Source organism: Haematobia irritans, chromosome 4, assembly GCF_050003625.1.
Source record: "Haematobia irritans isolate KBUSLIRL chromosome 4, ASM5000362v1, whole genome shotgun sequence".
In the NCBI taxonomy this organism is placed as follows: Eukaryota; Metazoa; Arthropoda; class Insecta; order Diptera; family Muscidae; genus Haematobia; species Haematobia irritans.
The window spans coordinates 94,477,749-94,493,630 of record NC_134400.1 but is presented as its reverse complement, the minus strand read 5'-3'; the positions used below and the strand labels follow the sequence as shown (position 1 = coordinate 94,493,630).

The following is a 15,882-nucleotide window of genomic DNA, read 5'->3' as shown; positions in this document are numbered from 1 at the left end:
TGCAAAAATTGGTCTACATCGGTCCATAATTATATATAGCCCCCATATAAACCGATCCCCAGATCAAAGAAAAGAAAATTTCATCCGATCCGGTTGAAATTTGGTACATGATGTTGGTATATGGTCTCTAACAACCATGCAAAAATTGGTCCACATCGGTTCATAATTATATATAGCCCCCATATAAACCGATCCCCGATTTGGCTTGCGAAGTCTCCAAGAGAAGCAAATTTCATCCAAGCCGGTTGTAATTTGGAACATGGTGTTAGTATATGATCTTTAACAACCGTGCCAGAATTGGTCCATATCGGTCCATAATTATATATAGCCCCCATATAAACCGATCCCCGATTTGGCTTGCGAAGTCTCCAAGAGAAGCAAATTTCATCCAAGCCGGTTGTAATTTGGAACATGGTGTTAGTATATGATCTTTAACAACCGTGCCAGAATTGGTCCATATCGGTCCATAATTATATATAGCCCCCATATAAAACGTTCTCCAGATTTGACCTCCGGAGCCTCTTGGAGGAGCAAAATTCATCCGATCCGGTTCAAATTAGGAACGTGGTGTTAGTATATGGTCGCTAACAACCATACCAAAATTGGTCCAATCACACAAAAATTGGTCCATATCGGTTCATAATCATGGTTGCCACTAGAGCCAAAAATAATCTACCAAAATTTTATTTCTATAGAAAATTTTGTCAAAATTTTATTTCTAGAGAAAATTTTGTTAAAATTTTATTCGCTTCATAATAAAGTTTTCATCATTTTCAAAATTTTATTTCTATAGAAAATTTTGTCAAAATTTTATTTCTATAGAAAATTTTGTTCAAATTTTATTCGGTTCATAATCATGGTTGCCACTCGAGCCACAAATAATCTACCAAGATTTTATTTCTATAGAAAATTTTGTCAAAAGTTTATTTCTATAGAAAATTTTGTTAAAATTTTATTTCTGTTGAAATTGTTGTCAAAATTTTCTTTCTATAGAATATTTTGTCAAAATTTTTATTTCTATAGAAAATTTTATTTCTATAGAAAATTTAGTTAAAATTTATTTTTGTAGAAAATTTTGTCAAAATTTTATGTGTTCTTTATCAAACTGAATTATATACGTATTGGATCGATCTTTTTTGATTTAATATATACCACGTATGGACTTACATACAATTTAGAAGATGGTGTTAGGAGGTTTTAAGATACCTTGCCATCGGCAAGCGTTACCGCAACTTAAGTAATTCGATTGTGGATGGCAGTGTTTAGAAGAAGTTTCTACGCAATCCATGATGGAGGGTACATAAGCTTCGGCCTGGCCGAACTTACGGCCGTATATGCTTGTTTCTTCTTCATATGGGGCCGTTTTGACGCGATTTCGACCTTCAAACGCTCCAATAACTCCATATAATAGTCACTGTTGATGGTTTTTCCCTTCTCAAGATAATCGATAAAAATTATTCCATGCGCATCCCAAAAACAGAGGCCATTAATTTGCCAGCGGACTTTTGAGTCTTTCCACGCTTCGGAGACGGTTCACCGGTAGCTGTTCACTCAGCCGACTGTCGATTGGACTCAGGAGTGTAGTGATGGAGCCATGTTTCATCCATTGTCACATATCGACGGAAAAACTCGGGTGTATTACGAGTTAACAGCTGCAAACACCGCTCAGAATCATCAACACGTTGTTGTTTTTGGTCAAATGTGAGCTCGCGCGGCACCCATTTTGTACAGAGTTTCCGCATATCCAAATATTGATGAATGATATGACCAACACGTTCCTTTGATATCTTAAGGCCTCTGCTATCTCGATCAACTTCATTTTACGGTCATTCAAAATCATTTTGTGGATTTTTTTGATGTTTTCGTCGGTAACCACCTCTTTCGGGCGTCCACTGCGTTCACCGTCCTCCGTGCTCATTTCACCACTCTTGAATTTTGCATACCAATCAATTATTGTTGATTTCTCTGGGGCAGAGTCCGGAAATTCATTATCAAGCCAAATTTTTCTTCCACCGTATTTTTTCCCTTCAGAAAACAGTATTTTATCAAAACACGAAATTCCTTTTTTTCCATTTTTTCCACAATAACAAAAGTTGCTTCACAAAATACGCTCTATCTCACAAACTAATTGACTTACACACGTCAAATTTTGACACGAATCATTTGAAGGTTGGTACTATATAAAAATAATATGCATTTAATACTAGCGACGCCATCTATGTGTCAGACCGGGGACTTATCAGCCAACCTGTTACTATTACTATACAAATTCCTTAGATAAACTTTCAGTAAATTATTAGGAATATTAGCTTTTGACTCGTTTATGGCGTCCTTTTTATACCCTCCTCCACCATATGACGGGGGGTATATTAACATTAAGACCCCATAAAGTATATATATTCTGGGTCGTGGTGAAATTCTGTGTCGATCTAAGCATGTCCGTCCGTCCGTCTGTTGAAATCACGCTAACTTCCGAACGAAACAAGCTATCAACTTGAAACTTGGCACAAGTAGTTGTTATTGACGTAGGTCGGATGGTATTGCAAATGGGCCATATCGGACCACTTTTACGTGTAGCCCCCATATAAAACGACGCTCAGATTTGGCTTGCGGAGCATCCTGGAGGAGCAAATTTCATCCGATCAGGCTGAAATTTGGTACATGGTGTAAATATATGGTCTACATCGGTCCATAACAATATATAGCCCCCATATGAACTGAACGGCCATCGACTGCCGCAAATCTCTCAATGAGATGGCTGAGCAGCACAATATTCACCTAATATGGGTGCCTGGCCACAGGAACATACCGGGGAACTGCGAAGCAGATGAGCTAGCAAGGCTAGGAACTACCTTACATATTCCAGGGGAACTAGATTCTGTTGGTATGCCTCTGGCCACCTGCAAGCTCTTACTGCGTGAGAAGGCTGTCATGATGGCAAATGTTCGATGGGAGAATTGTAAGGGTTGTAACGACACCAAGCAAATATGGCCCCATTTAAACTTAAACCGCACACTAGATATGCTAGTGTTCTCGAGACGCCAGATATCACTCCTGATATCTGCTATAACGGGTCGCTGCCTGATAGGCGATTTTGCAAAAACTATTGGTGCGAAGTATAATGACTATTGTATGAGCTGTCATGATGCGGAGGAAAAGGAATCAATAAAACACCTCTTGTGTGAGTGTCCTGCATTTTGTGTAAGGCGTAAGCAAATTTTAGGGGCATATAGCTTCAGATTACCAGCGGACCTGGAAAACGTTAACTTAAGCAGTCTGCTCATGTTTTTGGAACAATCTGGTTGGTTCAACAGAAGAAAATAATCGAGAAGGTTCAACGGTTAAAACTAGAAGTGCCCATATGTAATAGGTACTTTTAGTTAATGTGGTATCACAATGGACTGAATAGTCTAAGTGAGCCTGAATCTTAATCGGGCTGCCACTTTAACCTAACCTAACCATATAAACTGATCCCCCGATTTGGCTTACGGAGCGTCTAAGAGAAGCAAATTTCATCCGATCCGGCTGAAATTTGGCACAGGGTGTTAGTATATGGTCTCTAACAACCATGCAAAAATTGGTCCACATCGGTCCATAATTATATATAGCCCCCATATAAACCTATCCAAAGATTTGGTTTGCGGAGCCTCAAAGAGAAGCAAATTTCATCCGATTCGGCTGAAATTTGGTAAATGGGGTTAGTATATGGTCTCTAAAATCAATGCAAAAAGTGGTCCACATCGGACCATAATTATATATTGCCTGCATATAAACCGATCCCCAGATTTGGCTTGCGAAGCCAAAAAAAAATATTGTTTGTAGTTTTCAAAAATATTATGTTTCACCTTAGGCATACACGATAGAAAAAAAAAAAACTTTTAATGAAATCTTCTTTAGAGTAAAACTCTGGCTTCTGGAGCCATATAAATCCATATCGGGCGAAATATCTATATGGGAGCTATATCTAAATCTGAACCGATTTCAACCAAATTTGGCACGCATAGCTACAATGCTAATTCTACTCCCTGTGCAAAATTTCAACTAAATCGGAGTTAAAAATTGGCCTCTGTGGTTATATGAGTGTAAATCGGGCGAACGATATATATGGGAGCTATATCTAAATCTGAACCGATTTCAATAAAATTTGGTACACTTGACTATAGTACTAATTGTTCTTCTTGTGCAAAATTTTAAGCAAATTAGGCTAAAACTCTGGCTTCTTGGGCCATATAAGTCCATATCGGGCGAAATATATATATGGGAGCTATATCTAAATCTGAACCGATTTCTTCCAAAATCAATAGGGATCTATTCTGAGCCAAAACACATACTTGCGCCAAATGTGAAGTCGATTGGACTAAAATTGCGACCTAGACTTGATTACAAAAATGTGTTCACTGACAGACGGACATGGCTATATCGACTCAGGAGCCCCCCCTGAGCATTTTTGCCAAAGACACCATGTGTCTATCTCGTCTCCTTCTGGCTGTTGCAAACATATGCACTAACTTATAATACCCTGTTCCACAGTGTGCCGCAGGGTATAAAAATATTTTTTGTTCCAAAAACACAGTCCATTTCGTTTATATCAAGCACTGTTCTTTTCTCGATTTAAGTCTTTAATAGGACACATTTGGAAGTTTCGTAATAGAATGTAATGTCGAAAATCTGTTCGGCACATGTTTGATATATATGAAAAATTACCTTATTTCCGTTCAAAAAAAAAAAAAAAAAAAAAAAAAAAACCAAGTATAAACGGCCGTATGTTCGGCCAGGCCGAATCTTATGTACCCTCCACCATGGATTGCGTAGAAACTTCTACGAAAGACTGTCATCCATAGTCGAATTACTTGGGTTGTGGTATCTTAAATCGTTTTCTAAATTGTGAGTTAGTCCACACGTGGTATATATTAGACAAAAAAGGTATGTATAGGTACGTCGACAAATAATTACGAATCGATATGGACTTTTGCACTGTACGTAGGGAGCCAGAATTGAAAAATGGGGGTCGCTATATGGGGGCTATATACAATTTTTGATACGGACTAATTTTTGTGTGATTGGGGATCGATTTATCTGAGGGCTATATATAACTATAGACCGATATGGACCTAGTTAGGCATGGTTGTTAACAGCCATATAATAGCACAATGCACCAAATTTCAACTGACTCAGATGAAATTTGCTCCTCCAACAGGCTCCAAAACCAAATCTCGGGATTGGTTTATATGGGGGCTATATATGATTATCGATTTATACGACCATTTTTGGCATGGTTGTTAAATATCATATACTACGACCACGTACAAAATTTCAAACAGATCGGATGAATTTTGCTTCTCCAAAAGGCACCGGAGGTCAAATCTGCGTATCGGTTTATATGGGGGCTATATATAATTATGGACTGATCTGAACCAATTCCTGCATGGTTGTTGGATACCATATACTAACATCACGTACCAAATTTCAACCGAATCGGATGAATTTTGCTCTTCGAAGGGGCTCCGGAGGTCAAATCTGGGGATCGGTTTATATGAGAGCTATATATAATTATAGACCGATTTCGACCAATTTTTGCATGGCCATTAGAGACCGTATACTTACAGCATGTACCAAATTTCAGCCGGATCGGGTGAAATTTGCTTCTCTTAGAGGCTCCGCAAACCAAATCGGGGGATCGGTTTATATGGGGGCTATATATAATTATCGACCGATTTGGACCAATTTTTGCATAGTTGTTAGAGACCATATACTAACACCATGTACCAAATTTCAGTCGGATCGGACGAAACTTTCTTCTGTTAGAGGCTCCGCAAGCCAAATCTTGGGATGGGTTTATATGGGGGCTATATACAATTAAGGACCGATGTGGACCAATTTTTGCATAGTTGTTAGAGACTACATACTAACACCATATACCAAATTTCAGCCGCATGGGATGAAATTTGCTTCTCTTAGAGGCTCCGAAAACCAAATCGGGGGATCGGTTTGTATGGGGGCTATATATAATTATGGACCGATGCCTGCGATGCGTTTTGCATGGTTGTTAGAGACTTTATACTAACATCATGTACCAAATTTCAGCCGGATCGGATGAAATTTGCTTTTCTTAGAGGGTCTGCAAGCCAAATTTGGGGGTCCGTGTATATGGGTGCTATTATAATTATGGACCGATGTAGACCAATTTTTGCACGGTTGTTAGAGACCATATGGTAACACCATGTACCAAATTTCAGCCGGATCGGATGAAATTTGCTTCTCTTAGAGGGTCTGCAAGCCAAATTTGGGGGTCCGTTTATATGGGGGCTATACGTAAAAGTGGACCGATATGGCCCATTTGCAAGACCATCCGACCTACATCAATAACAACTACTTGTACCAAGTTTCAAGTCGATAGCTTGTTTCGTTCGGAAGTTAACGTGATTTCAACAGACGGACGGACGGACGGACATGCTCAGATCGACTCAGAATTTCACCACGACCCAGAATATATATATTTTATGGCGTCTTGGAGCAATATTTCGATGTGTTACAAACGGAATGACAAAGTTAATATACCCCCATCCTATGGTGGAGGGTATATAAAAAAAAACTTTTTGGTGTTCGGTCGAAGCAGGGATTGAACCCACGACCCTTTATATGAAAGGTGGACATGCACACCATTGCCCCACTATTAAATGAAGTTTCTTTACATCAGATCGTGGGCGCCGAAAACTATGCTTTATAAATATAAAACATACTTAGAATAACCGCTACACCCTAAAAATCGTTTCTGTAACATATACTTTAAAACACATTCTGTTTCAAGCATATATGTTTTCAGGATTGGTCCAAAAAATATTGTTTGTAGTTTTCAAAAATATTATGTTTCACCTTAGGCATACACGATAGAAAAAAAACTTTTAATGAAATCTTCTTTGTGTGTATATATTTTAAGGCGCCAATTGGTTACTTCCATTTTTTCCTTGCAGCATACTCGTACTCTCTCGGTCTCTCTTTCTAAACATATTAAAATACAAGTCGCAAACAAGTTATGCTAGCTTATGAACAATATATGCTTGCAGTTAAAAATAATGTGCTAAAAATTTGAGTTCCAAATTTTTACGCCGAATCTTTTCGTCCAAACAAACTTTCTTATAGCAAAAAGTAAATGTAGAATGTTATTTGTTTATCTAAAGTTTCGTTTGGGAAGAAAGAACTATTTTTTGCGCGTAGGGACTTGCTTATGGACATTTCAGGTAATACATTTAATATAAATAATTTCATGTGAATTTGATGGAATTTGTAATAAACGCTTTTAGATTTGAAGGAAAATTGTTTGTTTAATTCTAAAGTGAGTTTTAAATTTCTGTCTAAGCGATCAAGGAAATAGAATGAAAATATATCTTTTCATATGATTTCAGATCTAACTTCTGTACATTTATACAGTGCACTATGGGCGGAAATTAAAAATTTGCGGCAAAAATTATTCCAGGTGCGTTACTATAGAGGGGTCGAAATTGTAAGTCCACTTGGAGTACTATAGAATATACTCTTAGATGGAGTTTAATTTATACGTTCTTATTTTCCTTATTAAAAAAGCGCCTTATCCCCAGAACTTGATGTAAATAGTATAAACCAGTTATCATTTTATTAAATTAATTTTATTAATTAAGATTAAACAAATATTAACCATCAAAATCACTTTCTTCGGTATCTAATTCTAATTCCGTCTGTGTTTGTTGTTCGCAGGATTCCGATCGCAATTATTAACCGATTTTGATAAAATTTGGTACAACGTGTTTTCTTTGTCAAAGAACAAACACTATTAAAATTGGAAAAAATTGGATCAATGTTAGATATAGCCCCCATATACATGTATCGCCCGATTTCGACAAATGAGACCATACTGCGCTTATTTACTACCCGATTGTCTTCAAATTTAACACAAAGTAATATTTTATAGTACCCTTAATGTGTGCAAACTTTCATCAAATTCGGTTCAGATTTAGATATAGCTCCCATATATGTGAATCACCTGATTTTCCCAAATTTGACTATAAAACCCTTACATTTATTTTAGTATGGGCAAGTTTGGGCAGACAAACCTTACAGTACATAAAAGTATACTTTCTCACAAACAATTATAAGCAACAATTTTTTTTGGGAGCCACCGTGGTGCAATGGTTAGCATGCCCGCCTTGCATACACAAGGTCGTGGGTTCGATTCCTGCTTCGACCGAACACCAAAAAGTTTTTCAGCAGTGGATTATCCCACCTCAGTAATGCTGGTGACATTTCTGAGGGTTTCAAAGCTTCTCTAAGTGGTTTCACTGCAATGTGGAACGCCGTTCGGACTCGGCTATAAAAAGGAGGTCCCTTGTCATTGAGCTTAACATGGAATCGGGCAGCACTCAGTGATAAGAGAGAAGTTCACCAATGTGGTATCACAATGGACTGAATAGTCTAAGTGAGCCTGATACATCGGGCTGCCACCTAACCTAACCTAACCTAAGCAACAATTTTCATTAACAATCGTTAACATTTCTAGTTCTATTCTTCGCAAAATGTTCTAAATTCTAAAATTTTCACATATAAACAGCACATTTGAATCCACAAATTCAAGTTCAAAACCAACCTTTTTCTCCTGAACAGGGTTGCCAAGTTTTAAATTAACTTTCGATTTGTACTTTCCAAGATGTTCTATAGTAATTTCAATTGGAACATCCAATAATTTTTCATTTTGAAAGTTTGACTTTTTGCCGCTGTTTTGCGAGCAATAACCAGTGGATGGTTATTGCTCGCAAAGTATAATTTAAATCAATCGATATGGGGGCTACATCAAAATTAATACCACATGTTAACTATATTTAGTGCCAAGTGTCAAGAATAAATTGCGGTACAAACCCAGCAAAAACTGTTTCAGCAGGATTGTAAGGGGGAGAGTCAGTAACAACTGCTTATGTTACAAAATAACCGAATCAGTGCTGATTTTTGTGGGCGATGTCCCGATTTAGAACAGATCTACATAGCGCTGATATAATTGCTCATTTTAATAGAAATATTGCCCAGAAGTGATATATAACCTTGAGTATAGCATTGTTGGCGTGAAGGAAAACAGCACTACCTTTCATGCATCTATACTGCATGAATTGGTTGCAATGACGTAAACGAATGATCATAAACTAGTTTAATTACTCGTTTACGTTATTGCCACCGAATCATGCAGTGTGGATGCACTGCCTACTTTATTATATACCAAAAAGCGCAATTAAACTCTTACTACTGAAGTATTTTTGCTGGGAAGTACTGTTTCTGCTGCCCTAAAAGATTTCGAATTCGGAGATTGGTGTATAAAAGCTATTCCGAAACATTGGTCGATATACACTATATTTGGCATAGCTCCTTTGGGATCTAAAGTGCCTCCAGATTTCAAAAAAACAAAAGCGGCTTCCCTTGGGAGATCTGTCTATATGGGAGATATATTAGAATATGACCAATTTTATATATTAAATTTGGTATATCTTTTTACGACTTTAAATATCGGTCTATATGGGAACTTTCTCTAAATATGGGCACAGTTCTTTATGAAACTAAAATACATTCAGGTTTCAAGCTTCGAGCAAGTCGGATGAAAATTGTGACTTCCATGCTCTCAAGAAATGAAATCGGGAGATCAGTCTATATGAGAGCTATATCAAAACATGGACCGATATATACCAAATTTAACACAGCTTTGTATCGTTCTAACATACCTCTAGGCTCAAGAAATCAAATCTGGGTATCGGTTTATAAGGGACCTATACACAAATGTTGTTCCAATTTGCTTGTTGTATAGCAAGTACTGGGTAAAATTTCAAAACCAATATCTTCTTTCATTCGAAAGTTAGAGCGACTCCAACAATTGGACGGATATGGCTAGACCGACTCAAAAACGACAACAATATTTACTATATGGAGTTTGACACCTATTATGGCGGAGTTTATTAAATGGTGATATAATTTTTCTGTGTACTCAATGCTGAGATGTTTATCAAGTGACTTCATTAAATTTAGGGCACTAGGTGGTCCTGCGCCTAGTAGCAGTCCCCTGAACAACAACAAGAACTGGTTTTCCTTAAAAATAAACTAAATTCCATTCATTTGGGATCCATGTCATATTAAAAATGTTCTCCGTATTGGATTACATACAAGGCATTCGTATGAAATTTGTAAAATAAATAGGACGAAGTAAGCACCCTTCCTAACCTGTACCCATTCATATGGAACATGCAATTAAGGGTACAGAAGCGACACACAACTGAATTTTAAAGACGAGATTTCTTTCAATGTTTTTTCTCCCTTCAAAATGTTTACCTAAAAAAGGCTGATGATGGTAAGAAACAGAATTGCATCTGTAAAACGCTTGACGTGAGAGTTTGGCCAAGGGGGAAGCAATGAGAAACGATAAAACAAACATTGTCAACAATCGAAAAAAAACGTTGTTGGTTAAATCGAGACATAAAACAGAAGAAAATGCAGTATCAACATTTAGACATCTAACACTTAAAACAGATTCCGGAGCTGATCCAACACAAAAAGGAAGACCACTGAATGGAAGATTTAGTTGGGAGCCGCACAAGGCAACCTTTCTATTTTTTTAAATAAAGGCCGATGTGATAACGAGTATAAAGGCGAATGAAAGCAAAGTTATTATAGACGTTGTAGCAATACCCTATAGTTTTAAACTAAACCATTTTGAAATCAGTGGGTAAGATAAACTTGTTTGTTAAGTATTTATTCCTCTAAATCAATTTCAACCCTTTCAAAATAATTCCCTCCCTATAATAACAGACTTATGCCAATATTTTTCTAATCCTCGAAGCATACCAAATAGTCGCTTTTTTGGATAAGCATTAGCAAATTCTCCCATTGAGCTTTATCTCCACAATGGTCTCAAAACCCATTCCCTTGATTGGTTTCTTAAGTTTTGGCAATAAATAGGAGTAACATGGAGCCAAATCTGCACGCACAGAAAAAACATGTTTGGTTATGGTTGCCGCATCCATTTAATGCTTATCTAGAGTATGTAATTGTCGCGAAAACCATGTATTTGGTCTTTGTAAAAATAATTTTCGAGCGGAGAAAAATATATGTTGGCAATAAGCATTAAATGGTTCTCAAATGCCGTAAACATGTTCTATTATTTAAATGATAGAATAAGAGACCATTACATATTCGGGAAAATCATGTACCTGACCATTCATTTTTTTTACTTTTTTGCAGAGAAAAAAGTAAATATAGACATGTCTAGAACCATTACATGACCATAAAGACCATGTACATTGTTTTCGTGACCATTTGATTTTTTAACTTGTTTGCAGCGAAAATAAGTTTATAAAAACATTGAACAAGTACACACGATTTTCATTTTGCGCGTTAGTCGTGTGTTGATTGTTTCTTGGAATGGACGGAGAATACGGAATTATTGTGTTTTGTGTTAATTTATTTATTCAGAAGTGGCACGTGGTTTTATGTGAACACAAAAAAGGAAAGTGTAATTGAAAAAAATTTACCTGATTTTTGTTATGCATTTTGCTTATGGTATAATTTATTTTTATTTGCAGTTACATGATGCCTGCGTTTGTACATTTGGTGGGCACGATGTAAATATGAAATGATTACATATTGTTGAAATTGAACCAAAATAGAGTGTGTAAAAATTATTGTTGAAATTGAACCAAAATAGAGTGTGTAAAATAGAGTGTGTAAAATTATTATTATCATAAAGATCAAAACATTTTAGGTGTCATGGTCACATGTTCTTTTAACTAAAAGAAAAACATTTTTGATGAATACCATAACATTTTAGATCGTGACCATTGTCTTCTAATGGAAACAAAAATCTTTTTATCAATATAATAACATTTTAGATGAGGACAATTTTATTTTTCTTAGAACCATGTTCACTGACCCAACATGGTTGCAGGTGAAAATGTTACATGGTCGCCGCAAAAATGGCTCCTATCATATTATTTTGCTCTTCGAATATGATTGTGACAATCATGTTTCTTCTCTGCGTGTGATGAGAACACAACTGTACGAAAATTGATGCAAATTACTACTGATGGAACCATATCAAGAGTGCTTAGTTTATTCCAGTTTTATAACCACCACCATAGAAATATCGATTTCCGACTATAGAAAATATATATATTCTTGGGACATACCGCGGCGCAATGGTTAGCATACCCGCCTTGCATACATAGGGTCATGGGTTCGAACCCAGTTTCGACCAAACACCACAAAGTATTTCAGCGGTGGATTATCCCACCTCAGTAATGCTGGTGACATTTCTGAGTGTTTCAAAAGCTTATCTAAGTGGTTTCACTGCAATGTGGAACGCCGTTCGGATTCGGCTATAAAAAGGAGGTCCCTTGTCATTGAGCTTAACATAGAATCGGGCAGCATAAGAGAGAAGTTCACCACTGTGGTATCACAATGTCTAAGTGAGCCTGAAATATCGGGCTGCCACTATACCTAATCTAACCTAGCCCTAAAAGAGGGCCGATCCTAAGGTTTATATGGATGCTTTACCTAAGAGTGATCTGATATGGACCATGTGACATACATCAACAGCAAGTAAAGTTGCCAAGTTTTAAGGTGATAGATTGTTTCGTTCGAAAGTTGGCGTGATTTCAATAGACGGAAGGCGAACATCAATAGATGGAATTTCACCATGACCCAGAATATAATTTTTATAGGACCAGAAAGCAATATTTCGATACGTTACAAACGTGTTCAAAAATTAGAATAGAATAGTAATAAAAAGGAAATTCTGCGAGTAGTACGATCAGAGATGTGAATTTTGAGGGTTTTCCCCAAATTGGCGATTTTTTCGTGGATGGGTACGAGCTTTTTGAGTTGGGGACTTAGGTATTTGATGAGAAATTTCCATAAATTTGAGAATTTTCGTAAGGATTTTTTCGAAATCAGTTCAGTATAATGAATTATACAAATTTATAGTCCAATTTTAGTGCATATCGGCCCATAATTATATATAGCCGATCTCCAGATTTGACCTTCGGAGCAGCAAACTTCATCCGATTCGGTTCAAATTTTGTACTTTGTGCTAGTATATGGCCGCTAACAACCATACCAAACTTTGTCCGTTTCGGTCTATATTTATATATGGCCCTCAGATCACATAAAAATTGGTCCATTCCTCTTCATAACTGTATATAGCCCCATATAAAGCGACCCCATATTTCAATTCTGGCACTCTTACTACCGCGCAAAAGTTCATATTGGTACGAAATTATTTGTAGACTTTTCTATATATAGCTTTTTATACCCTGCGCCACACTGTGGAACAGGGTATTATAAGTTAGTGCATATGTTTGTAACACCCTGAAGGAGACGAGATAGACACATGGTGTCTTTGGCAATAATGCTCAGGGTGGGTCCCTGAGTCGATATAACCATGTCCGTCTGTCCGTCCGTCCGTCTGTCTGTGAACACATTTTTGTGATCAAAGTCTAGGTCGCAATTTAAGTCCAATCGCCTTCAAATTTGGCACATGTTCCTAATTTGGGTCAGAATAGAACCCTATTGATTTTGGAAGAAATCGGTTCAGATTTAGATAGAGCTCCCATATATACCTTTCGCCCGATTTACACTCATATGACCACAGAGGCCAATTTTATACTCCGATTTAGTTGAAATTTTGCACAGGGAGTAGAATTAGCATTGTTACTATGCGTGCCAAATTTGGTTGAAATCGGTTCAGATTTGGATATATCTCCCATATATAGCTTTCGCCCGATTTACACTCATATGACCACAGAGGCCAATTTTTAACTCCGATTTAGTTGAAATTTTGCACAGGGAGGAGAATAAGCATTGTTGCTATGCGTGCCAAATTTGGTTGAAATCGGTTCAGATTTAGATATAGCTCCCATATATATATTTTTCTGATTTCGACAAAAATGGTCAAAATACCAACATTTTCCTTGTAAAATCGCCACTGCTTAGTCGAAAGGTTGTAAAAATGACTCTAATTTTCCTAAACTTCTAATACATATATATCGAGCGATAAATCATAAATAAACTTTTTTGAAGTTTCCTTAAAATTGCTTCAGATTTAAACGTTTCCTTATTTTTTTTACTAACATTGTGTTCCACCCTAGTGCATTAGCCGACTTAAATTTTGAGTCTATAGATTTTGTAGAAGTCTATCAAATTCTTCCAGATCGAGTGATATTTAAATGTATGTATTTGGGACAAACCAACACATTTGACGGATGTGATATGGTATCGAAAATTTAGATCTACAAAGTGGTGCAGGGTATAATATAGTCGGCCCCGCCCGACTTTAGACTTTCCTTACTGGTTTTGTACTAAAATTGTGTTCCACCCTAGTGCATTAGCCAACTTAAATTTTGAGTCTATAGATTTTGTAGAAGTCTATCAAATTCTGTCCAAATCGAGTGATATTTAAATATATGTATTTGGGACAAACCTTTATATATAGCACCCAACACATTTGACGGATGTGATATGGTATCGAAAATTTAGATCTACAAAGTGGTGCAGGGTATAATATAGTCGGCCCCGCCCGACTTTAGACTTTTCTTACTTGTTTTTGTCTAATATATACCACGTATAGACTAACTTACAATTAAAAGACGATGTTAAGAAGTTTTAAGATATGTTACCTTGCCATCGGCAAGTATTACCACAACCTAAGTAATTCGATTGTGATTGACAGTACAAGTGACAAGTTTCTACGCATAACATACGTACATAAGATTCGGTCTGGCCGAACTTACGGCCGTATATACTTGTTTGCTATGAGGCGATAAAATTGCGTGGATATTTCATTAAAATTGAGCCAATGAAATTTTTTTATTAACATAAAGAAAATTTTCATTGAGCTATGAAAATGTTCATTATTAATATAACATTTTTCATTATTTAATAGATAAAAACAACTAGTACAACTTCATTATATTTATGACATTGTTTTGTTGGCTCTATTTTAACGATAAATTTCGTTAATATTACGAAGATTTTACTAGCAGTGTATTTTGTATCGAAAAGTTTCTCCTTTTGCATTCGCCTTAAGGAAATATTTGCACCACTATTAAATAAGGGTGTATTGAAGTCGGGTTTAACATATGGACTAATGCATCTCGTCTTCATTCTTTCTGGTGATGCCTGCATCTTTTATTCACTCGCAGATGAACTCATTGTACCTTTCACTGTTGTAGCTTAGTGATTAAGGCGGAAAAAATTCCGCTTGAATAATCTAAATGGCAAGATGAACACGGTAACGAAAGAAGCGATGTTCAGACAATCAAAACCAAATCCACCGTACGTCGTCTTTATCATTCATAAACCCATTCTTCTACATGCCCATACATAAGTAAACTTGTTCATTGAATATGTGCTCTTGTTCGTATTGGGGTTTTTATATCATATGAATGCATTATTCCTTTATGCCTTTTGTCGTTGGCATTATTGCTGGCGCTGTATAATCGAAACTGTGAGTGCGGGGAATGGATCTCGTGATGCCTTCAGGGGATAGAGCCACAACCACATCTGGTGGCGGTGTATTGTTTGTATATTATACTTACCCAGGATTCATGGTAATGAATATCGAACATGTTGGATCCAAACGTAGCATTGTATCCTCGAAGAAGAAACGCACCACTTTTCTGCCAATGGCGCGTTGTATCGTTAATATCTGTTGAGCAACTACAGACAATACTTCCAATTCGATACGATTGAATTCATCGAAACATGCCCAGGCGCCAGATTGTGCTAAACCCTAAAAATATGCATAAAAAACAAGACAGTAAATGGGCAAGAGTGGGAGGATAGAGAACAAACAATAATGATACGTAAGCAAAGACATCAAAA

The 15,882-nt window shown here is 36.7% G+C and overlaps 1 protein-coding gene across 1 annotated transcript in view; it reads right to left on the bottom strand.

The window, feature by feature from the left end:
• Dnah3 (dynein heavy chain 3, axonemal) overlaps window positions 1–15,882 on the bottom strand; it is a 671,994-nt gene that overhangs the window by 397,613 nt on the left and 258,499 nt on the right. The window contains exon 30 of the mRNA XM_075308183.1: window positions 15,597–15,790. Coding sequence (XP_075164298.1) covers window positions 15,597–15,790 — 194 coding nt within the window. The remainder of the gene's footprint in view (window positions 1–15,596; window positions 15,791–15,882) is intronic.